This window comes from Heptranchias perlo, chromosome 44, assembly GCF_035084215.1.
Source record: "Heptranchias perlo isolate sHepPer1 chromosome 44, sHepPer1.hap1, whole genome shotgun sequence".
NCBI classification, from domain to species: domain Eukaryota; kingdom Metazoa; phylum Chordata; class Chondrichthyes; order Hexanchiformes; family Hexanchidae; genus Heptranchias; species Heptranchias perlo.
In genome coordinates, this window is record NC_090368.1 from 357,145 (window position 1) to 372,532 (window position 15,388).

At 49.6% G+C, this 15,388-nt stretch overlaps 1 protein-coding gene across 1 annotated transcript in view; it reads left to right on the forward strand.

Moving 5' to 3' along the window:
• The first annotated feature begins 11,258 nt into the window (after positions 1-11,258).
• LOC137306543 (mucin-1-like) overlaps positions 11,259-15,388 on the forward strand; it is a 31,111-nt gene continuing 26,981 nt past the window's right edge. The window contains exon 1 of the mRNA XM_067975812.1: positions 11,259-11,428. Within this exon, the coding sequence (XP_067831913.1) occupies positions 11,371-11,428 (58 nt within the window). The 5' untranslated portion in view covers positions 11,259-11,370. The remainder of the gene's footprint in view (positions 11,429-15,388) is intronic.

Below are 15,388 nucleotides of genomic sequence, written 5' to 3' on the forward strand. Positions count from 1 at the left end.
GAATTATTACCTGAGCCACATGTGTTTTGGCAAGGGGACAAACAGATCAGGAAAACAAACACATGGCTGAAGGATTGGTGTGGGAAAGAGGGTTCCTTTTCATGGAACACTGGCACCAGTACTGGGACAGGAAGGAACTGTACCATTGGGATGGGCTGCATTTGAACCAGGCAGCGGAAAGGATAAAAAGGGTGGTTAAGAAGACTTCAAACTGACAAAGGGAAGAGGGTTCAGGCAAAAATATTAGTAAAAAGATAAAACAAAAGTAAGTAAAGTCCAGGCCAGTGTTGTAGAAACCATAAATATATGGGAAATAATAAAATAGCTGAAATAAACACAACAGGAGTGATAAATAAGAAAAATGACAAGGTAAAAAGTGTAAAAGTAAAAGGATCAACCACTAAAGATGATTGAAACTGCCTGCACAGCAATGTACACAACGTCCAAAATAAAATGGGGGGAACCGGAGGCAATAATCCAAAGCGAGAAACCAGATGTAGTCGGAATAACTGAAACATGGCTACATAAAGGACAGGACTGGCAACTAAATATTGCAGGTTATAACATAATCAGAAAGGATAGGGAAGGAAGGGGGTGGAGTAGCTGTACTAATTAGTGATAACATAAAAGCAGTAGAGAAAAGGGACATCACTAACAGAAGGTTAGAAAAAGAATCCATATGGATTGAAATAAAAGCAAAGAAGGGATCGATCACGCTAATAAGGGTTACTACAGACCACCGAATAGTGGAAAAGAGGTAGAGGAAGAAATATGTAAGCAAATATGTGAAATGAGTAAAGGGCATAGAATAACCATGGAAGATTTTAACTACCCCCAAATAAACTGGCAAGAAGAGGTAGGTAAAGGGGTACAGGGAATGGAGTTTTGACAATGTGTTCAGAACTCTTTTCTCACCCAGTATGCAAAAAGCCCAATGAGAGGAAACACTACTGGATCTAGTAATGGGAAATGACCCAGAACAGATAAGAGAAGTAAGCATAGGGGAGCATCTAGGCAATAGTGATCACCACATAATAAGGTTTAAGATAAAGATCGAGGGGGACATAAGTAAAACAAAGAACAAAGTAATAAATTGGAAAAAAGTTGATTTTGAGGGGATGAGAATGGAAATAGGAAAATAAACTGGAAACATTTAATGACAAACAAAGAAATAGAACAGCAGTGGGAAACATTTAAAAAGGTGATCAATAAAGTCCAGAAGAAATATATCCCACTAAAAAGCAAGAACAAATTAACCAGCAATGACACACCATGGATGAATAAAGAAATAAGAGCAAAATTGAAACTAAAGAAAAAGGCACACACTGAGTATACAACAAAGGAGAAGATGACAAAAGAGAATACAAAAAGGTTAGGGAAGAAGTCAAAAAAACAATTAGAAAGGCAAAAAGGAACCACAAAATTAAATTATCAAGCAATTTCAAAAAAAAAAGTAAAGTATTCTACAGACACATAAATAACAAAAGAAAAACCAGAATAGGGATACACAGGATAAACTCATAGACAAAGACAGCGAAATGGCAAAAATATTAAATAATTACTTTGCTTCAGTATTTACCAGGGAGACTAATATGGTGGGCAAGACATTAGAAGAAGAGATCAAAAAAGATGTAAAGACGTTTAAGGTAGAAAGTGGGGGGGGGGGAAAGATAATTGATAAACTAATCAAACTTAGAGAGGATAGAACACCAAGTCCAGATGGATTGCATCCGCGCATATTAAAAGAAGTTAGGGAAGAGATAGCAGAGGCATTATTACATATATATAAAAATTCATTAGAAAAGGGAATAGTGCCAGAGGACTGGCGGACAGCTAATGTGTAACGGGAAGCAAGGTCTAGGAGTCGGGCTTTGAGGGGGCTTTTACAAGTGGAGAGGAAGGGAGAGAGTTTAAGAGGATGGCTGAAGGGCCCTGCTGATTATATAGAATGTACACCACAGAAACAGGCCATTCAGCCCAACAGATCCATGCCAGTGTTTATGCTCCTCTCCACTCCTCCCTCCCTACTTCATCTCATCGTATCGGCATATCCTTCTATTCCTTTCTCCCTCTAACTTCCCCTTAAATGCATCGATGCTAGTCGCCTCAACTACTCTTTGTGGTAGTGAGTTCCATATTCTAGCCCCTCTCTGGGTAAAGAAGTTTCTCCTGAATTCCCTATTGGATTTATTAGTGACGATCTTATATTTATGGCCCCCTAGTTCTGGTCTCCCCCGCAAGTGGAAACATCTTCTCTACGTCTACCCTATCAAACCCTTTCATAATCTTAAAGACCTCCATCAGGTCACCCCTCAGTCTTCTCTTTTCTAAAGAAAACAGCCCCAGCCTGCTCAATCTTTCCTGATAGGTATAACCTCAGTTTTGGTGTCATCCTAGTAAATCTTTTTTGCACCTTCTCCAGTGCCTCTATGTCCTTTTCACAGAACTGTTCACAAGTGTGGTCCAACCAAGGTTCTATACAAGTTTAACATAACTTCTCTGCTTTTCAATTCTATCCATCTAGAAATGAACTCCAGTGCTTGGTTTGCTTTTTTTATGGCCTTATTAACCTGCGCCGCTACTTTTAGTGATTTGTGTATCTGTACCCCTAAATCCCTCTGCTCCTCTACCCCATTTAAACTCTTATTATCCAAGCAATATGTGGCCTTCTTATTCTTCCTACCAAAATGTATTACCTCACACTTACCTATATTGAAATTAATTTGCCAATTACATGCCCACTTTGCAAGTTTATTAATGTCTTCCTATATTTTGTCGCAGTCCTCCTCAGTATTAATTATACACGTCAATTTGGTGTCGTCCGCAAATTTTGAAATTGTACTTTTGGTTCCCAAGTCCAAATCGTTTATGTAAATGGTGAACAACAGCACCGATCCCTGTGGAACACCACTTCCCACCTTTTGCCAGTCTGAGTAGCTACCTTTACCCCTGCTCTCTGTTTTCTGTTTTGTAGCCAACTTGCTATCTATTCTGCTACTTGTTACCTGACTCCATATGCTCTGACCTTCATCATGTGTCTACCAATCAGTATCTTATCGAAGGCATTTTGAAAATCCAAATATATTACATCTACTGCATTTTACCCTTGTCTACCCTTTCTGTTACTTCGTCAAAGGATTCAGTTAGGTTGGTCAAGCATAACCTTGCCTTTTTAAATGATGGAAATGGGAGGGCAGCAAGATCTGCACTATTGGGTTCAGCCAGGGAGCTGGGTGGAGCTGGGGCTCGACTGTAGGGTTTTTAGCGACAGGCAAACAGCAGCCTCGGTCTTGCTGATGTTAAGTTGGAGCACAGTTTGGCTCGCTATTGGACACGCAGTCAGACAATACGGCAGCGGTTGAATGGTTGAAGTTAGTGGCAGAGAAGTTTAGCAGCCAATGGGTGACATCACCAGGGAGGAGCGAGTAGATGAGGAAGTGGACAGTGTGCGACTCAAACCCACAGAGGTGACACTCCCACTCCCTCCCTCACCTTCTCCTGCTCCCTCCCCCTCTCTCTCTCTCCCACTCGCTCCTCCTCTCCCTCCCCCACTCCCTCCCCTTCTCCCTCTCCCACTCCCTCCCCCTCCCTCTTCCACACCCTCCCCTTCTCCCGTTCCAACCCCCTCTCCCTCCCCTTCTCCCGCTCCCTCCCCCTCTCTCCCTCTCCCACTCCCTCCCCCTCCCTCTTCCACACCCTCCCCTTCTCCCGCTCCCTCCCCCTCTCTCCCTCTCCCTCCCCCTCCCTCTTCCACACCCTCCCCTTCTCCCGCTCCCTCCCTCCCTCTCTCTCTCCCACTCCCTCCCCCTCTCTCTCTCTCCCACTCGCTCCTCCTCTCCCTCCCCCACTCCACTCCCTCCCCCTCTCTCTCTCTCCCACTCGCTCCTCCTCTCTCTCCCCCACTCCGCTCCCTCCCCCTCTCTCTCTCCCACTCGCTCCTCCTCTCTCTCCCCCACTCCCGCTCCCTCCCCTTCTCCCTCTCCCACTCCCTCCCCCTCCCTCTTCCACACCCTCCCCTTCTCCCGTTCCAACCCCCTCCCCTTCTCCCGCTCCCTCCCTCTCTCTCCCTACCCTTCTCCCACTCCCTCCCCCTCTCTCCCTCTCCTTCTCCCGCTCCTTCTCCCCCTCTCCTGCTCCCTCTCCTTCTCCCTCTCCCTCCCCCTCTCTCCCTCTCCTTCTCCCGCTCCTTCTCCCCCTCTCCTGCTCCCTCTCCTTCTCCCTCTCCCTCCCCCTCTCTCTCCCTCCCCCCTCCCCCTCTCCCGCTCCCTCTCCCCCTCTCCTGTTCCCTCCCCCTCTCTCTCTCTCCCACTCGCTCCTCCTCTCCCTCCCCCACTCCCTCCCCTTCTCCTTCTCCCACTCCCTCCCCCTCCCTCTTCCACACCCTCCCCTTCTCCCGTTCCAACCCCCTCTCCCTCCCCTTCTCCCGCTCCCTCCCCCTCTCTCCCTCTCCCACTCCCTCCCCCTCCCTCTTCCACACCCTCCCCTTCTCCCGCTCCCTCCCCCTCTCTCCCTCTCCCTCCCCCTCCCTCTTCCACACCCTCCCCTTCTCCCGCTCCCTCCCTCCCTCTCTCTCTCCCACTCCCTCCCCCTCTCTCTCTCTCCCACTCGCTCCTCCTCTCCCTCCCCCACTCCACTCCCTCCCCCTCTCTCTCTCTCCCACTCGCTCCTCCTCTCTCTCCCCCACTCCGCTCCCTCCCCCTCTCTCTCTCCCACTCGCTCCTCCTCTCTCTCCCCCACTCCCGCTCCCTCCCCTTCTCCCTCTCCCACTCCCTCCCCCTCCCTCTTCCACACCCTCCCCTTCTCCCGTTCCAACCCCCTCCCCTTCTCCCGCTCCCTCCCTCTCTCTCCCTACCCTTCTCCCACTCCCTCCCCCTCTCTCCCTCTCCTTCTCCCGCTCCTTCTCCCCCTCTCCTGCTCCCTCTCCTTCTCCCTCTCCCTCCCCCTCTCTCCCTCTCCTTCTCCCGCTCCTTCTCCCCCTCTCCTGCTCCCTCTCCTTCTCCCTCTCCCTCCCCCTCTCTCTCCCTCCCCCCTCCCCCTCTCCCGCTCCCTCTCCCCCTCTCCTGTTCCCTCTCCCTCCCCTTCTCCTGGAAGACAACCCACTGAAACATGAACCAAAGAAAATCCACAACAAACCATCCAGTCCAAATAAACGTTCTCCTCCAGTGGCTCAGAGCACTAGGAGGTGACTCAGAGGCTCTCAGGTCCCAGGCAGTGGTTGAGGCTCTATACTTGGCCTCAGTAGCCTAGGGCTAAGGAGGGGCGAAACCTGCTCCTGACCTCTATCCAGTGACCCCTACTAGAGGCTGAGGACAGGATTGGGCTGACAACCACTGTATGGGCTCACACATGAAGAATGGTCACTTGGGGGGGGGGGTACCTGAGGATGAGCAGATGAATCCTATTCCAGTGAGAGACAGAGAGAGCCAGTGCCTTCAGCAGAGGGGAGTAGAAAATGGGTGAAACATAATCAAACTGACCTGAAATGCTGGTCCTTTGCCCGAGCCTGTGTATTGTAGCTTTTAATATTACCACTTGGGGGAGCCATAAGCACATTCCCCGAGACCTGCTCAGCTCCAGGTCCAAATGTGACTTCATTTTTGAAAGGTCATACTCTGAGCAACAGCGTGTGGTGGCGTGACACATTGTCCCACATTGTGAGTCCCCATGGAACCTCACCCCACCCAGACTTAGCACCTTCAGGAAAAGAGGGAGAAACCTGTTGAGAGAGAGAAGCAGACTCTTTTGGGGGGAGAATTTACTCTTCAGTGCTGGGGTGAAAGTCCCTTTCAGCAAAATCAGGCACAAGGTGTTCATGGTTTTACCAGCCAAATCCCATTGGTGTTCCAGCACTGAACATTAGTCAGCTTCCTATTGCATGTCCAGCCAGTACCATTCTAGTCCTATCTGTTTGGGCATTGGCCTGAAGTATTACCTGGGCTGAATGGGTCGAATCCCAGTCCGAGTACAGGTCTAACTCCATCAGATACTGTGCATGGTCAGTTTCTGGATTACTGAGTCTGCCACAGATGGTTTACTTGGTCCCAGCTTCACTGCCAAGTCACTTTAACCCGGAAGAATCCCCATCTTTCTCTCCCCTGAAGAAAGACAGTCACTAGTTGGTTCTTAGATAATTGACAGGCGTGGCTTTAAGGCCTTGCTAGGAGGCAGGAGTAGGAACTGCTTATGAGTGGCATGGTGAGCAGCACAACTCACTGTAAGATAGTGGCAGGCATTGTTACCATCTTCCTGACCACAGCCTGGACACACCTCACCAAACAGAGACTCCATGATTGGAACTAAAGAGGCAGTGGCAGCACATCATGGTGGGAACCTAGGTATTCGAGTGTGTGTTCCCAAAACTGGCAGCTTTCATCCCAACTTCCCTCAGGTATGTTAGACATCTGCCTTCAGCATGGTGCAAGAGATCATACAGGCCAGCTGGTATTGTGTCGCATCTTGGATCTTTTGGGTGTCCAGGTCCAGTGATCTGCACCTGGCTGGTTTACCATTGTAGACTCTTCGCTCTCATAGGATAATCCAGAAGGGGACAGAATCTTTCAATTTGAGTTAAGCCGATTAAAAGCAAATCCAGAAAAAACTTCTTCATGTGAAGGATTGTGAGAATATGAAACACCCAGTCCCAGAAGGAAGGAAGACATTTAGGCATGAAGTCAGGATATTATGGCATAAAACTCCATTCCTGTCTACCTGTGATGCAGCCATTCGTCACACAGCTTTGTGCTGACCCGGCTTTTCTGATGGAGGTGTACAGGGGAGGGGGCACAGGAGGCTTGTGCTTTACTGGGGACATGTGCTTGCATGTGCATGTGCCTGGGAATTCTGATGTGTTGTGCCCTTGGCATGAGGCCAGTGTGTTTAAAAGTTGGAGCCAAGCCCAATCCCACAGGTCCACAGCAACCAGAAGTGGTTGTAAACTGTATGCCCCGATCTTTGGGTGAGGTGAGTCCTCGATTTTGGATTAGCATGAAGAAGCTTTTTCTGGATTTGCTTTTAATCGGCTTAACTCAAATTGAAAGATTCTGTCCCCTCCTTCTGGATTATCCTATGTGAGGGAAGAGTCTATAATGGTAAACCAGCCAGGTTGGATTAGATGTTTATTTGTTCCCCTTCGCTTGGTTTCAGTTTTACTGCTGAATGCCACCATTCCAGATACTTTGCCTCCTGGACAACAGCCGTCTGCTGTCACACCGCAGCACAAAACACGGCATAAACTTTACCGCCAAGAGGAAGTGCCGGTGCCCCTATAAGAAGCTGGTACCTGTGCATTTCTGCTCCCGCCTGGGAGATCCCCATCCTCCACAGCCCCAGAAGATGATGCAGATTGCAGTGGGAGTCCAGGAGCACCGTGTAGTGTGCTGGCAGTGTGGAATACACCAGGCTAGATGCACTGGCAGTGCTGAGGCACCGGAACGGAATCTCAGTGCAGTGGAGAATTGGATTTGAAGAGACAGCTCTACCTTGGCCAATAAAACAGCAGAGCAAGATCCTGGGCCAAATGACCAGCTCTTGTTCCTAAGTAAATAGTCACAATATTGCTGAATATTCCCAGGGTGCAGTTCACAAGCTTTCCCAGCACAGCGACTCTCGTGTGATTGTAGAGTGAGGTGTTTTTAGCCTCCAGGCCCCATGGTGGTAGTATACAGAGGGGACGATTCCTGCTGAGTGTGGTGTGGAGGGGGGAGGAGATTGGTGCTGGCCGATGGCCCAGTCTCAAGCAACCGGATCTGTTGACACTTCCTTTGATGTTGGAGCTCTAGCTGTTCCACTCTGCAAGAACAAAACACTGAAAACAGATTGTTTCTGAATTATTCACCAAGAAACAAAACGTACCACAAACAACTCCTTGCCCTTTCCTATTGAAAGCGTCAGAATCATGTTATAAAATCAGTAACGCAAGCTCCCCAGTATCTCAGTGGATTTATGTAGTCTGGTCATACTTACCTGATAGATCCCATGTCCGCTGTGCAATCTCTGCTCAGTTAGCTGATCTCGGCTGGGCAGCAGTTGGAATTGCGAATGGCCTCTGCAAACCTGGGCTAGGGAGGAGAAAATTAGCCAGGGTTCGCCGCTCCTGGTCCAAGGACCCCTGCTGGAAATGGGATGTGTGTAGACGCTGGGGACATTAGGATATGGTTCAGCTCATCGCCCTGGTGTGTGACGTCTTAATCTTCCAGCTCCCATCCTCCAGGCCAGTGAAAGTATCTGTGCTCCTTCTCTCCTCCACTCCTGTTGGCCCATTTGTAGAGCCCCATCCTCGCCCTGGCTGGGATTAACTAACTCAGCACAAATCAGGGATCAAATCTGGGAACTGCATCTGCCCCAATTAATCAGGGAGCCCAGTTTTCCTGTTAACTGTGTATTTGATGAAAGGGGAAGCATTCATTATAAAATGAATAAATGTGATACAGCTTTGAATCAGATTGATACAGCTGTGTTTAAATATTCAGGTATTGAGCTACCTGTATCCAACACTGTGAACAGATGTTACTGTACAGTGTGTTCTATATTGAATTGGTGGGATTAAACAGGGCATTTGCCTTTGTTCTGTACTCACCTGGACAATGAGTGCCCCAAGATGCCAACTAGAGGAGTTTTTACACTTCATTGGGTTCTTGCTCCTGTTTTTCTTCATTCATTCTCAGGATGTGGGCATCACTGGCAAGGCTGGCATTTATTGCCCATCCCTAGTTGCCCTTTGAGAAGATGGCCTTCTTCTTGAAACTGCTGCAGTACGTATGGTGAAGGTGCTCCCACAATGTTGTTAGGTAGGGAGTTCCAGGATTTTGACTCAGTGACGATGAAGGAACAATGACGTATGTCCAGGTTGGGATGGTGTGTGACTTGCAGGGGAACTTGGAGGTGATGTTGTTCTCATGCACTTGCTGCCCTTGACCTTCTAGGTGGTGGAGGTCGCGGGTTTGGTGAAGAAGCCTTCTGATATGAAGAACCAAACTCTGTAAGTATGTGGGCTCCACTAAATGAAGTGCTATTTCTCGCTCAATTAACTGCACTTGGCTCACATAACACTCTTACCTCTAAGTGAGAAGGTTGTCGGTGCAAACCAAGGACTTGGGCACATAATCTGTCACTCCAGTGCTGGGGGACTGCTACATTGTCAGAGGTGCTGTCTTTTGGATGAGATGGTAAACAGACACCCATCATGTGGATGTAAAAGATCTCGTGGCATTATTCAAAAAGAGCAGGGAGTTCGCCTGGCATTGTGTCCAACATTCACCTCTCAACCAATATCACCAAAAGCAGATTCCCCAGTCATTCATTGCATTGCTGTTTGGAGGATCTAGGCTGCCACATTGACCCACAATATGACAGGGACTACCCTTCAAAAGTAATTCACTGGCTGTAAAGTGCTTTGGGAAGTCCTGAGGATGTGAATGGTGCAATATAAATTTGACATGGCCGGGGGCACAAAACAGGCGGAGTGGTTTTTGCTGCCTGTTGTACCACACGCCTGATGGTCAGATCTACTGAAATCGATGGAAGTGAATGCCGGTTGGAGTCTGTAACAGTGACAGATGTGATTTGTCCCTCGCCTCCCCACCTCTCAACCTCTCTCCTCCTTTAAGACGCTCCTTAAAACCTACCTCTTTGACCAAGCTTTTGGTCACCTGTCCTAATATCTCCTTATGTGGCTCGGTGTCAAATTTTGTTTGATAATCACTCCTGTGAAGCACCTTGGGACGTTTTACTACGTTAAAGGCTGTGTATAAATGGGAATTGTTGTTATTTTGTGTCCCTGTCCAAGTTCAATTTCACCTCCAAGCTCCTCCTTCTTGCTGGTTCCCTGCTTTATTGTGTTTTGTGAGCTATGTACTCGGGCGTTAGATAAGCCTTAGCATCACAGCGTCCATAGTAGCACACTACAACAACTTCCATTTAGATAGTGCCTTTAACGTAAAAAAGGCCCCAGGTGTGTGTCTATTCCAGATGTACCACAATTCAGATGTGAGTCCGTTCCAGCTGTGGGTCTGTTCCAGGTGTGGGTCTGTTCAGATGTGGTTCTGTTCCAGGTGTGGTTCTGTTCCAGGTGTGGTTCTGTTCAGATGTGGGTCTGTTACACGTGTGGTTCTGTTCCAGGTCTAGGTCTGTTCTGATGCGGGTCTGTTCAGATGTGGATCTATTCCAGATGTGGGTGTGTTCAGATGTGGGTCTGTTCCAGGTGTGGGTCTATTCCAGATGTGAGTCTGTTCCAGATGTTAGGCTGTTCCAGTTGTGAGTCTGTTCCAGATGTGAATCTGTTCCAGGTGTGGGTCTGTACCAGATGTGAGTCTGTTCCAGGTGTGAGTCTGTTCCAGATGTGGGTCTGTTCCAGGTGTGGGTCTGTTTCAGGTGTGAGTCTGTTCCAGAAGTGAGTCTGTTCCAGGTGTGGGTCTGTTCCAGATAAGAGTCTGTTCCAGGAGTAGGTCTGTTCCAGGTGTGAGTCTGTTCCAGATGTGAGTCTGTTTCAGGTGTGAGTCTGTTCCAGAAGTGAGTCTGTTCCAGGTGTGGGTCTGTTCCAGGTGTGGGTCTGTTCCAGAAAAGGGTCTGTTCCAGGTGTGGGTCTGTTCCAGGTGTGGGTCTGTTCCTGGTGTGGGTCTGTTCCAGATGTGGGTCTGTTCCAGGAGTGGGTCTGTTCTAGATGTGGGTCTGTTCCAGGAGTAGGTCTGTTCCAGGTGTGGGTCTGTTCCAGGAGTGGTTCTGTTCCTGGTTGGGTCTGTTCCAGATGTGGGTCTGTTCCAGGGGTGGGTCTGTTCCAGATGTGGGTCTGATCCAGGAGTGGGTCTGTTGCAGATGTGGGTCTGTTCCTGGTGTGGGTCTGTTCCAGATGTGGGTCTGTTCCAGGAGTGGGTCTGTTGCAGATGTGGGTCTGTTCCAGGAGTGGGCCTGTTCCAGATGTGGGTCTGTTCCTGGTGTGGGTCTGTTCCAGATGTGGGTCTGTTCCAGGAGTGGGTCTGTTCCTGGTGTTGACGGGTCTATTCCTGATGTTAAATAGAAACAGAAAATGCTGGAAAAGCCCAGCAAGTGAGGCAGCATCTGTGGAGAAAGAAAGAGAGTTAACTTTTCAGGGCGTAGACCTTTGCTCCGAACGGGAAGAACACCCACCCACTATTCCAGATGTTGGTGGGTATATACCAGTTTGGGCAGGGTCTGTTCCAGGTGTGGGTGGGTATATTCTAGGTGTGATCAGGGTGTGTTTCAATTAAGCTGGGCGGGGTTTATTGCAGGTGTACAGGTACCTGTTTGTGGCGCACTCTCCTCAGTCTCTCCGGGAGCTCTTCTGTGAGCGTTGGTCGGTCTTTTGTTCACTTAAATCGATTTTAATCGCCTTTTTTCCCCCCGGATTGTTCTGCAATGGACCCGAGACGCCACTTCTCCGCTCTGCTGTTGTTGAGAATCTGCCTTGGAGCAGGTGAGTTTTAAATCAAACTGCTGAGATAACGGCAGGGGTGAGACTGTGCCGAGGATCGGTGTGTGCCCGGGGGGCGGCTTCACCCCTTCTGGGGGGAAGGTGTGTGATTTCCCCGGGGTGGGGGGACCGCACCTGCCGGCTAAAAGTATGTCCCTGGAACAGTTCAGTAAAAATGTGAAAGCAGTTTAATGTTAACGTGGACATTAAGGAACAGAAGCAGAACAAAGTGGGGAAACAAAAAGGGACAGTGGAGTGGACATGTGAGCTAGAGGGCGGCGGGCAGAGGCTCCTGAGATCCCCTCGGCCGAGAGGCGCTCCCTCTCTGTTAGTCTCTGCATTTAATGTTTCGGTGAATGCTTCTGTCTGACTTCGCTTCGGACAAATCTGCGTTAAGGTTCCGGCTTCCCGCTCCTTGTGCCGCTCACATTTCTGCGGCTATCATTGAGAGTGTGAGTGAACAAAATAAACAAGACTGTTGGAAATGTTTAACTGCGGCTGAACTGGGCGGTAAAGGGGTTTGTTGTGCGGGGCGGGGGCTGTGGGAAATGGTTTAAGGGGTTTTGTGTTTCCTGCAGGAATTAGATTCAGTTCTTAGCCCATTGCCCTCGCTGGCCCCCCTGCCTGATCCACGCTAGGGTCCCCCTGCCTGATCCACGCTAGGGTCCCCCCTGCCTGATCCACCCTGGGGCCCCCTGCCTGATCCACGCTAGGGTCCCCCCTGCCTGATCCACCCTAGGGTCCCCCTGCCTGATCCACCCTAGGGTCCCCCCTGCCTGATCCACGCTAGGGTCCCCCTGCCTGATCCACCCTAGGGTCCCCCTGCCTGATCCACCCTGGGTCCCCCTGCCTGATCCACCCTAGGGTCCCCCCTGCCTGATCCACCCTAGGGTCCCCCCTGCCTGATCCACCCTAGGGTCCCCCTGCCTGATCCACCCTAGGGTCCCCCCTGCCTGATCCACGCTAGGGTCCCCCTGCCTGATCCACCCTAGGGTCCCCCTGCCTGATCCACCCTAGGGTCCCCCTGCCTGATCCACCCTAGGGTCCCCCCTGCCTGATCCACCCTGGGGCCCCCCTGCCTGATCCACCCTAGGGTCCCCCTGCCTGATCCACCCTAGGGTCCCCCCTGCCTGATCCACGCTAGGGTCCCCCCTGCCTGATCCACGCTAGGGTCCCCCTGCCTGATCCACCCTGGGGCCCCCCTGCCTGATCCACGCTAGGGGCCCCCCTGCCTGATCCACCCTAGGGTCCCCCTGCCTGATCCACCCTAGGGTCCCCCCTGCCTGATCCACCCTGGGGCCCCCCTGCCTGATCCACCCTAGGGTCCCCCTGCCTGATCCACGCTAGGGTCCCCCCTGCCTGATCCACGCTAGGGGCCCCCCTGCCTGATCCACCCTAGGGTCCCCCCTGCCTGATCCACGCTAGGGTCCCCCCTGCCTGATCCACGCTAGGGTCCCCCTGCCGTTAGCGGTTGCTCCCCCTGTCCCAGAAAGAGTTTTGTCTTGTGTGGGGGTGGGTGCTGTTATAGTGCAAGGTGGGGGTTGTCCTCGGTTGTAAACCTTTCCCTGGAAGTGTTCGGAAAAGAGAACTAGTTCCTCAGTGAGATGGACGGAGAATCTCTCCCTCAGACACACTTTGTTCCGCATCACTCGAATTAATATTGGTCTCTGATTGCGCCCGTTCGGAGGCTGTTCTCAGGGTTTTGTTGCTGTGTGACACCCGACACTGCTCCCTGTGTTCACACAAGGGCTCAACTCCCCCCCCTCCTCCCCGCCTATTGACTATTAATATCCTCCAGTCAATACTCCCGGATACCAGCCAGCACACGGCATGTAACCAGTATCGAGCTGTTAGCGAACAGGAGGAAGTTAACTCAGAAACAGAAAAGGCTGAAAATGTTTCACACCTGTAGGGAAAAGGACAGAAGATGGAATCATAGAATGATGCAGCACAGGAGGCCATTCGGCCCACGATGCCTGTGCCAGCTCTTTGAAAAAGATATCTAATTAGTCCCACACCTCTGCTCTTTCCACAAAGCCCTGCAAATTTCTCCCCTTCAAGATTCCCCGAGTGTTCTCTCTATCTCTGTAACCTCCTCCAGCCCTACAACCTTCTGAGATCTCTGTCTTCCTCCAATTCTGGCGCCTCGCGCATTCCCGACTTCCTTCCCTCCACCATTGGCGGCGGTGCCTTCAGTTGTCTAGACTCTATAAGGTCTGGAATTCTCTCCAAAAATATCTCCACCTCCTTTAAGACGCTCCTTAAAACCTCCCTCTTTGACCGAGCTTTTGGTCACCTGTCCTAATATCTCCTTATGGGCTCGGTGTCAAATTTTGACTGATTTACGCTCCTGTGAGGAACATTCTGTACAGACCGAAAGGCCCCATGTGTATTCCAGCATTTCCTATTTCGGGTTTGTAGTTTTTTTAATTAATTATTTGTCAATTTTTAAATGGTCCTGGCGTGGGGGTGAGGTCTGTTGGTCTTTCTACAGGCTAAAATGGAGCTGGCTGAGAAGTTTTTAAGTATACGATGAGACTGTATAAAGTTATGTTTCCCTCCTGTGCTATTGTCCTGTACACTATCCCTCAGCCCAGGTGGCCGGGAGCTTGCTGTACCCTGAAAGATAGAATACTAATAATATACAACCAGTTCTCAATGAGGTTTGCATCTTAGTAATTTATACAACCCATTGCTATGTATAAAAACTCAGTCTTAAACTGCTGTCTTCAAACACTGCCTTTCCTGGACAATTAACATAATTTCATCTGCGGAATGGCGAGCTGAGGTGTGCAGTGTGCCGGGCTGGATTTTTAACCTTCTGGGATTGAAGGATGGATGATAGACTCTGACTGTGGCTGTTGGGGTCCTAATGTAAATAAGGCTACGGCACTCTCTCCACTTCCTAATGCTACAAGTCAGCAACACAAAGTTTCTATCACTGGGAGGGACCACAGGTGTGGGAAATGGAAATGTTCCATTGCGGAGGAGGGAGATCTTCAGAGGAGCACGTTGTTTATATTTTGATGTGTCAATAATCAGCTACAAACTAAATTGGGTCACAATCTGTAAACCAAGAAAACATTGATTGGGGTGACAGAGTTTACACTGATGGGAATCATCCATACGTAAGCAACGGACCAGTGGGTATATTTATAAATTCCAGTTTGTAACTCACTCCCAGGTATCTGTTATTCTATATATAAACCCCCCGAACCCCTCGATTAGATTCCAGCCTGTAACTCACTCCGGGTATCTGTTATTCTATATATAAACCCCCCGAACCCCTCGATTAGATTCCAGCCTGTAACTCACTCCCGGGTATCTGTTATTCCATATATAAACCCCCCCCGAACCCCTCGATTAGATTCCAGTCTGTAACTCACTCCCGGGTATCTGTTATTCTATATATAAACCCCCCGAACCCCTCGATTAGATTCCAGCCTGTAACTCACTCCCGGGTATCTGTTATTCTATATATAAACCCCCCGAACCCCTCGATTAGATTCCAGTCTGTAACTCACTCCCGGGTATCTGTTATTCTATATATAAACCCCCCGAACCCCTCGATTAGATTCCAGCCTGTAACTCACTCCCGGGTATCTGTTATTCTATATATAAACCCCCCGAACCCCTCGATTAGATTCCAGCCTGTAACTCACTCCCTGGTATCTGTTATTCTATATATAAACCCCCCGAACCCCTCGATTAGATTCCAGCCTGTAACTCACTCCCGGGTATCTGTTATTCTATATATAAACCCCCCGAACCCCTCGATTAGATTCCAGCCTGTAACTCACTCCCGGGTATCTGTTATTCTATATATAAACCCCCCCGAACCCCTCGATTAGATTCCAGTCTGTAACTCACTCCCGGGTATCTGTTATTCTATATATAAACCCCCCGAACCCCTCGATTAGATTCCAGTCTGTAACTCACTCCCGGGTATCTGTTATTCTATAT